At 35.4% G+C, this 10,230-nt stretch overlaps 1 protein-coding gene across 1 annotated transcript; it reads right to left on the reverse strand.

The window, feature by feature from the left end:
* Window positions 1-267: 267 nt before the first annotated feature.
* On the reverse strand, window positions 268-2,341 carry LOC145017224 (WAT1-related protein At1g09380-like). Its single transcript, XM_078975286.1, has 7 exons — window positions 2,089-2,341; window positions 1,739-1,801; window positions 1,470-1,586; window positions 1,041-1,293; window positions 794-952; window positions 549-700; window positions 268-456 (listed from the first exon to the last, which is right to left on the reverse strand). The coding sequence occupies exons 1-7, from the start codon at window positions 2,262-2,264 to the stop codon at window positions 330-332; spliced, it is 1,047 nt and encodes a 348-aa protein (XP_078831412.1). The 5' UTR covers window positions 2,265-2,341; the 3' UTR covers window positions 268-329.
* Window positions 2,342-10,230: the final 7,889 nt, after the last annotated feature.

The following is a 10,230-nucleotide window of genomic DNA, read 5'->3' on the forward strand; positions in this document are numbered from 1 at the left end:
CATATTTTTTTTACACACAATTTCTTCTTTTTCCAGAAATATTGTTTATTGAAACGTGAATTGATTTGGTTTAGTTACAATATGACGATTTTCAGTGTTGTTATACGCATTTTTTATTGAGGTTGTTTAACTATTCGATGAATGAAGCTTAATTAATTTATCAACGTTAATTGATCATTGTTCACCAACTAATATTAAACTACAAGGATGGGACTTAATTTGGCAACGTTAATTGATTTGGTTTAGCTAGAATATGATAGAACTCGGTAACTAGAAATTGAAACCCTTTTTCATTTTAATATATTTTTATTTCAAAGTTTAATATATGATCACTGCATTTCCATATCCTCCTTTGTGTCTTGTAACTCTTCTTCCTTTTGCACAAACTCCATTTCCTTGCTCTTTCCCCACAACACACAATACAGTCCCAACACGATCATGAGTGACCCTAGCAGCCTGTGATCAGAAAACGATTGACGAGATTAATCTTTTTAATTTATACACTAATTACAACAGTAAAAGTTATGTTATTGTTTGGTACCACTTACGTTCCAAGGTATAACTTTTCACGTAGAAGTGCCCAGCTGAGTGCTGCAACGATGACCAACAATAAGGGGCTAAACACAGAAACAAAGAGGGGGCCTTTTTTATCGATGCACCATGACATCATGCAAACGCCTATTCCGGAACATACGACTCCCTGCAAATGCAATGATAATCAAATAATTAATTAAATGTTAAACTACGATAGCTAGGTGTTACTATTATAAATTAAAATATGGTATTGTCATACCGAGTAAATACATGAGATGGCCCTGATGGGTGGAACAAGAGACCATTCATGCAAGTGCGGCTCCATGATCAGACCAAATACTGAGCATTCAAATGTGGCCATTGCCATCATCAACGCTGAGCTCGAATAGGGTGCTGGATAAATGTTACCCATTCTTGCCTGAATTTGTACATCGAGATTAGAGTTGGCTAGTTGATTTTTCTATCAATCCAACAAAGTTTAAATGAAGGTTTTTTAAGGTGCTTACTTGGATAATGAACCAAACTGCCCAAGTGAAAGCACTGATGATGATTAAAATTGGACCAATGAGATTCCCTTGAGTATCCCCATTCGGATCTTTGGTGATCGTATTCTTCATAATGTTTACGTCAATGCCTGATTCACCAATTGGTACAATAGGTCCATGGTACATAGACAAAAGCATGGCACCCCCCACCCCGATTAATGTTCCCATCAACTTTGCTTGTCCAGCCAATGTCTTTAACTTTGTATTTTCTTGCCTATAAAATTTTAAAAAAGCCATATATTCAATCTTTTTGAATATATATATATATATATATATATATATATATATATATATATATATATATATATATATATATATATATATATATATATATATATATATACACACAACAGTTTTGAAAAGATACATAGCAAGACTTGTATATATTACTTGAAGATGACGGCAAGGACAAAAGTGAGTGCTGGAAGGAGATTTGACAACGCACATGCAATGGTTGGTGTCGAGTTCTTTAAACCAACAAAGTATGTGATTTGGTTTGCTGTCAACCTGATAGCCATTTCCCCCCATAAAAAGTTTGAACATTTTTGAAACATGAATAAGAATATATATATATATATATATATATATATATATATATATATATATATATATATATATATATATATGAGAATAATTATAAGGTGTTATGATCAACTCACCCAAAAACCGAACAGAAGAAAACTTGGATAAAAATTGACCAAGTCATTCGAGGTCTTTTCCCTCTGCGTATACATAACAAAAAAAAAGATACTCATTTAAAAGTTTGGATCATCTAGAAATAGAACATTTTTGTTTATAACTCAATATCCGACACCTTTTCCAAATTTAGCAATTTTTAGTTATAATCTTTTGTCTGCTAGCTTTGTTTTTCTTGTTGTATCACTTTGGCTGGTTTTTGGATCCAGTTAAGCATATACATATAAAAATTTACTCTTCTACATTTATATAAAATAGAAGACTAGGATTCAGTAAAATTTTGCATGTAAATACATGGTATTTATTTGGGTACCTTTCGATGAAATATGCCAAAGGGCCGAGGGTGACTGAAGCAAACATCTGACGGTAGGCAACATGGATGTAAGGATTCATGCCAGAATCCAATGCAAGCTTCGAGAGGATGTTCATACCTGCAAATTCAAACTGCACAAGTACCATGATTAACGAGGGTAGTAGCTCCTGCGCCATTCTTCTTTTTGGTGCCTTATAATATGTATTAACGAACTGAGGGAGGCACACAATTGTGTGTTTAAGAAATGATGATATATATATGTGAAGAAGAAAGTGGTTGAGTGATTACTTGTAGAAAAGAAAATGCATGCATTTGATGGGATATTTGGGAAAAGGCTCTCACTTTATGAGTTTATGGTACCCTTGATACGGAATGTGTGTAATCTAGTGCTCAATGATGCTTGAAAGCCCAATTTCTGTCTTTTGCAGTTTAGACAAAACATGTGGCAACAAAGAACACATCTTAGCATGAAAAATGCCATACCTTATATCATAAGTACCTTTGTAAAGGCTTTTTTATGAGGGGAGAAAGTTAGATCACCTGTTGGGTTAATTAACAAATATTCTCATATATGTGTTTTGGAATTGATGTAGGAAAAATTACGATGATGCCTTTAATTTCTATTTTCAGTTGTTTATGCAAGAAAATATAGCAACCTAGTTATCTTTTTAAATTATTTATTTATTTATTTATTTAGTTATTTAGTAGTTAGAAGTTAGTATCACCAAAGCTTTGGCTAGCCTCTACCAAGTGGGCACATTGGCGGCAACCTAGATATCTTATTTAAGTTTTTTATAACATCACATCTTCGTTTATTCATATTATTTATATTTGTACTTTAAAATATTACTGAGTTATAGCTATGCCATAAAAATAGGAAATACTTTTCATTGTGATAATTGATGGAAATGTTCACCTACAATAGAATAATAGCCGGTTAATTAACTCATTTATTTATTATTTTTGAATGAAGCAATTGTGTTCCACAAGTTTCTGTATTTGTCTTATTATAAAACAATTTAGGTATTCAATGATCAATCAAATACTTCAGTTTAGTTATCTATTCAATGATTGCCATTTTTGAGACAGACGAAGTACACAAGATTTTTATGGTTCAAAGAAATGATTTTCATGGTTCAAAGGAATGCATTGCATCCATACCAGAAAAGAAAAACATAGCTGTCTTGAGACGTGTTTTACTTATAATTAAAAGGTCAAATGATTGTTTATGTAATCATGTTTCATATTTTCTTTCAAGTTTATGTAAAATAAGATTTTGTTTGCCAAATTTTTTTTACGTAACTTATTTGTACGGTTAAATTTATATATTTTGTATCAAACGCTTAAGTTGATAAAAATGGTTCTTATTGAAGTATTGTTTCACAATCAAATATGTAATTAGTACATTCCCTTTTATAATGATACATTTTTTGCTCCTAGAATAAAAGATGTATATTTCACCTAAGTTGCATAAACTGGAACAAATGTGAATGGTCGTTACATATACAATCATTTAAGCATTGATTTATTTTAGTCAAAATTTAGCTGTATTATCGTTTATTTTGGTGCATAGCAAGTATCCACTTTTTTTTTTTTTTTTCCTAATCTGTGTTTATGTGTACACAGTTAAATTTTGATTATTAATTCAATGTATAGAATTTTATATAATAAAGCCTATAAAAATAAAATATAAGTGATGATTATTGATTAACAATAAAGAAGGTGAAAAACTGAAGTGATGATTATTGATTAACAATAAAGAAGGTAAAGTGTATTAAAAATCTATCAAACGTGGAACATGGGATGCTTTTAAACAATGAATACCGATTTAAAAACCAAACATATATACCACATACTAGAGTCGTGAGGTATAGCTAGATGTTTCGAATGTCCATCGTGACACCCTCAAATAGAAGAAAAAAAAGACACAAATTACTAAATACCTTCTATGTCACGCTCGACGTCCTATTTTTAACTTAAAAGTCCCATTAACAATATTTTAGCCATTTGTTTTTATGATGGATCAACCGATTCAATCAAAACAAAATATTGTTTTAGATGAATCTAAATGAATCATGATAAAAACAAATGGCTAATATGGAGTCATTTAAGTGTTATATGTATGAAACTCCATTCCCTTAGAATATAGAATTGGCTATCACCTCTCTCATTTTCAACAACAGCAAAACATTTTTTTTTCTACAATATCGAGTAAGAAATTTTATATATATATATATATATATATATATATATATATATATATATATATATATATATATATATATATATATATATATATATAGTCACCTTGCGTTTGAGAAAGTCGGTTAGGCAAATTATTTTTTTAAATTAATTGTAATTAAGTTATCATTCTCGTTCTTCTTAAACCACCGTAATTCCGTCTTATCAATATGTTCATTGTCAATATTGTTGTAAGACCTATTATCGAGTATGACTCTACAAAAACGTTCACAAAAATAAAAATAACTTAGAAAATAAAAATGACATCGTTAATAGATGTATATTTTTTTTTAAATATATTGTACACATTTTGTAAAGGCAAGTTGTAATGAACATATAAATATCATCTAATGTTTGATATTTCATCATTCCTCCTTTTTGTATGAATCTTTTCCGAGACACTTCAATTACGCTCTCAATAAGAAGATGTGGTTTTTACTTAATATTCTAATAACAAACATTATCAATATTGAAGTATCTCTGTCAAATAACTTCTATCAATCATCTACAAAAGAAATGGTTAGAAAAAGATATATTTTATAATAATATATGTAACACCCGTAGATCCGGACTAGTCAATTTAGAGGTAATAAGTGTCAAAAACGACTTTTCGGTAAAATAATATTTATAATAAGTGGTCTTAAACAAGTTGTAGAACATGTCTCAAGTTTTCCGTACTTATAAACAACGCCGAAATTCGAGTTATAACGAAGAAGTAATGTCCTATCGAAGTTTTACGGCAAAACCGGCACAACATCGGGAAACGTAAATAGTAAATTTACGATGGAACGACTTTTAGCCTTAACAATCTAAATGAAAGTTGTAGTATATGTTAAACCGAGAACATACAAAAAAAAGAACGCCCAAATCTGACTTCGTATGAGGAAGTTATGATTTTTCTAAAATTCGACTTAACAGTGTACAACCCGAAACTCGAATTTTAGTTCGAGCGGTTTTTGGCTTATGTGACTTAAATGAGAGTTGAAGATCTCATTAATAGGAACTCAACGGTAAAAAGATAGACGAAAACGAAGTTCGTATGAAGGAGTTACGAATTCTTCGCGGTCATTTAACAGTCTAAACACCTCCTACTGTTAAATTTCAGATCGGACAAGAAGTAGCCGACAGAGTCTAAATGAAAGTTGTAGATCTTAATTTTACCTACGCGTTGAAAAAAAGAACGTCGAAAATGGAGCTTGTATGCGAGAGTTATGAATTTTATAAGTTTGAAGGCTGATCCGCGATAGGGGTGACGTGGCACCACCAGAATTGGACACGTGCCCCCCCCCCCCCCCCCCCCAGAAGGCTGCCACATGCCCCAGCTCGGTGAGTAGGTCCTCCTACTCGGCGAGTCCATCAGGAATTCAGCCTATAAATAGAGGTGTCGGGTTCCTCCATTTCCCACACCTTTTTTCCACTTCTTTCTCTCTCTAAACTCTCTCTCTAAGGCTCTTTAACCCCCAAAGCCTAGGGTAACTCCCTAGCACAAGGCGGAAGCCCCGGAGCGCCCGACGAATCAGAGAAAAGAGCATTTCGGCTCAGGAACACTGCTCCAGCGAAACCTGGTTGTGCGAAAAACCCGCGGTAACTGAGCTATGTGTACGTTATTTTTAATATAACTTCTAATTAATTATAGTAACATTATTAGCGCCTTAAAATAATTATTTGGACTATTATTATGAGTTATATTTAGTGTTATTTAACGCTTATATAATAATAATAATAGCTAGACTATTAATTAGTCACGGTTAGCGTCAGACTAAACCCTAGTCATATTGATACTAGGTTTTGTCGAGGAAAATTGTGTTAAGAGTAACGAAGTGTTGTCCAAGCGCCGAGTCACTATCTTCTCAGGTGAGTGTATGGTCCCCTTCATCTTACACATAAATATGAAGTATTTTAATATAAATTACATGTTATGTGTGCATATTGTCTGAATACTTGCTATCTATGTTGGTGAAAGATTTTTATACATGTTTTAAATGATGTAAACTGTATAGAGTATTTTATATCTATAAAATATGTTGGGTAAAACATGGGTAGATGAATGATGAGGGATAAAAGCTGAAATAGAGGAACATTAGTAGTACGGACCTAGTGCCCTATAGGTATACAATGGCGGCAGTGGACCTAGTACCCTATAGATGAGCACTGGCAGCTGTGCCACAACCCGTAGATGATTTAGATCTATAGTAAATGTCCTAGCAACTGCGCTCTAAGGACAGTATCAGCAGCTGCGCCTAATAGGGAGCCTTATGACCATGACAATAGCGTTTAAAGCTCAATACCGGCAGAAGCGCCTCATAGAAAATGTCTCAATTCTGGCAGCTGTGCCTAAGTGACAGTATTAGCAGCTGCGCTTGACCAATGTGTCCTTGGTGACAATGGACTTCATGTTGTTTCCTTAGGAATGAGTGAATGAGAAATAGCTGATTCTTAGGGTAGATCCTTAAGAATAAATAAGATAATGGGGATGGGTAATTAGGTTGATTGTTTGATTGTTTAAACATAATAATTATATTATTGTGGGTTGAAAACCCTATGTACTCACCAGGTTTTCCAACCTGACCCACTCAGTTTATTTATATCATAGGTGTTGATATGAAGTCACATTACACTGAGAGATTTAAAAGAGATGTAGATCACTAGTGTAAATGAATGTAAGTTCTGTTTATGCTTATGTTTATGTATTGACGATGACATCCCAAATGTTTTAAAAGTGAATAAAAAATATATTTTTTTAGAAATGCTTTGATAACGTGATTATCATGTTTTTCTAGGAACAAATTCCACAACATTTTTTATTAAAAGAGATACTCTAATTTTTATAAAGCATAAACAAAATCGGTCTTTTATGACCGTAAAAATGGGGATGTCACAGTTGGTATCAGAGCATTAGTTTAAGCGAACTAGGAATATGGATTTATTTCTACACTTAAACTTAGAATGCTAAGCGATGATTATGAGGTGTGAGCACTAGATTGTTTTGGGGATTCTGCCTAAAATGCTTTTATGTGCTAAATGCTTGCGCCTGATATGCTGTTATTTGTTCGGATCTATGGTCTATTGCCAATCAGATCTGGAAACCTTATGTGTTTAGGATTCTAAGCGTTTAACTACGATATTAGAACTAGCATATAAACGTTTCGGGGTGATAAGGATGATTTAAACGTCAATCCTAAATAAAGATCTAGATTCACCTAGTTCGATGTATAGATCAAGATGGCAAGGACCCATAGCGGAAACGTAAATGCAAATGGGAACCGAGATCAGCCCCTAGTGATTGAGCAAATACTGGTTGTGGTGACCGTTGCTGAGCCAATAACGATGGCTAAAGTGCAAGCGATGATCCATGCGATGTTGGATCGTCAAATGGAGGAAAGTAGACGTTTGCTCCAATAAAATCGAGAGGAAGCGACCATACAGATCGAACAGTCCGAGTTGAACAAAGGGCAGACTGAGGAGGGGAACTACAGTGGAACCGTTGGTCAAGTCAACCCACCAATAGTTCGACAAAATAACCAAGATGACGGAGTCGAGAGGAATGGATACAAGTACAAGGATTTTCTGACTTGCAAGCCATCGACTTTCACTGGAAAGGAAGATCCGATCGGGGTCATGGATTGGATCTTGGAGATGGATTTAGGTTTCATGACGTGTGGTTGCAGAGGCAAACTACAAACCATGTTTGCGGTATGCCAGTTCAGAGGAGGCGCGGTTCGCTGGTGGAACACTATGGGGAAGACTCTAAGCCCCAATGAGCCCCTGCAACTGACGTGGGCAGAGTTTTTGGTGCAATTCAAACGTAGGTATTGCTCAGCCCAAAATCTGCTTGAGCTCGAAAACTAATTCCTTACCTTGAAGAAAGGAAGCATGTCTATTGATGAATACACCAACAACTTCACAGAGAAGATGGAGTTCGCCTTACGTCTTGTTCCGGATGAGCTGACGAAAATCGACAAGTATGCAAAAAGAATTCCATGTGAGAACACGGTGCGAGTGCGTCAGGCACCTACTTTGGAGGCAGCTATCTGGGCTGCCAAGTCGGTTGAGGAGATGATCAAAGGAAGAGCCGCCAACAAGACTGAGGTTGGCGAAAAGAGGAAGTTTGAGGGGTCTGCGAAGCTCGATGAAAGAAGGAAGTCCAGTACAAGGAAGTTTAAAGGAGGAGGGAGTGAAGAAAGATGGTGCGAGAAGTGCAAAAAGAAACACTCTGGAAAATGCGGTGAGGAGGTGACTTGTTTCAAGTGTGGGAAGCATGGGCATTATGCCAATGAGTGTAAATTCAACAAAAGGGTGTGTTACGAATGTAATGAGGAAGGGCACTTCAAGCAAGATTGCCCAAAGAGAGAAGGAGCAACAAAGCCAAATGTGCCGCCAAAACCAAAGGCAAGAGCATTCCATATGATCCTAGACAAAGCAGCCGACGATGCAAGGAATCAGGAATGAGAATCTATGAAGTAGTCGTGTAAATAGTGCCACGTGGTGTAGCCTATTAGAATCATAGTATAAGTCGAGCTTGAACACCTATGTAATCGTTTCGAGAAATAATATAAAACCTTCGTTTTGTTATCTGATGTGTTGAATGATTATGTGATTTGATGCATGGTGACTTAGGAAACTACGGGACAATACTTGGGACGAGTATGAGTAGGTGTGAATGGTAGTAGAGGCCGATACTACCGGAAGCACAGGACTCACACTTGGATCAGGGAAAGTCATAAGGTTACCAAGAAGCTAGTAACTAATTTCGTTTTATTCAAGTATGTCGTTACCATTGTGTAACACTCGTGTTTCTAGGCTAGGCATTAATATTGAGATAATGGTCTAGGTTAACCTTTGTAACTCATTTAGAATAAATAAAAAGGGATTATGTGAATTTTATGTGAATTATGTGTTTTATGCTTAATTCTTATGGTTTATTTAATTAAGAATAAAAATAAGTGTCAAAATTAAAGTTTGAGATAAGCCTGATATCTTTATGTAAAGTTGTAGTGCTTGCAACAAGGATTTCGGGGATATAAAGAATGCCGAAATCCGAGTTATAACGAAGAAGTTATGACCTGTCGAAGTTTCACGATAAACCGGCACGGTGCCGAGTGTCGTAAAAAGTGAGTTTTTGATAAACTACTTTTTAGCCTTAGTGATCTAAACGAAAGTCGTAGTATTCATTAAACCGAGAAGTTCGATAAAAAGAACGCCCAAATCTGACTTCGTATGAGGAAGTTATGATTTTTCGAAGTTTCAGCTTAGCAGTAGACAGCTAAAAACCTGAATTTTAGATCGAGCGATTTTTAGCCGACACAACCTAAACGAAAATTGAAGTTCTCATCATTAGGAGCACATCGGTAAAAAGTCTGATGAAAACGGACATCAGATGAAGAAGTTATGAATTTTTAACGGATTTCCTGTCCCGGTCTGTTAAAAATAATAATATAAAATCTAAATTCAAAATTAGCCGACGAAGTGTAAACGGAAGTTGTAGAGCGTAATTTTAGCTGCACGTGCATATAAAGAACATAAAAAATGGAGCTCGTATGCGAAGGTTATGGATTTTAGAAGTTTTTGCACAAAAACCGAGAAAATTCGCATATGTGGCTTCGGCCACATCACCCTCACTGCATACTTGCCACGTGTCCTCGCTCCTCATGCGCTACGTATCCGAGCTGCTGAACCACGAAGCCACCAGGCGAGATGTGTCACCTGCCCTCGCATCCGAAGTCCAGTCCAGTAGAGGTCCGACGCGTGTTCTACTCCTCGTGTCCGAGCCTCGCAATGCCTGGCTCGTATCCTCTTCTGATTCAACCAAAGGGAGGCCCAATCCGAAGCTCGAATCCGGACCGAACCTCGCACCCCCTAGCCTACGAACCTCGCATGTGGACCAGTAGACCGTGGTCAAAT

The sequence above is a fragment of the Lactuca saligna genome, chromosome 9 (genome assembly GCF_052625555.1).
Source record: "Lactuca saligna cultivar CGN05327 chromosome 9, ASM5262555v1, whole genome shotgun sequence".
Lineage (NCBI taxonomy): Eukaryota > Viridiplantae > Streptophyta > Magnoliopsida > Asterales > Asteraceae > Lactuca > Lactuca saligna.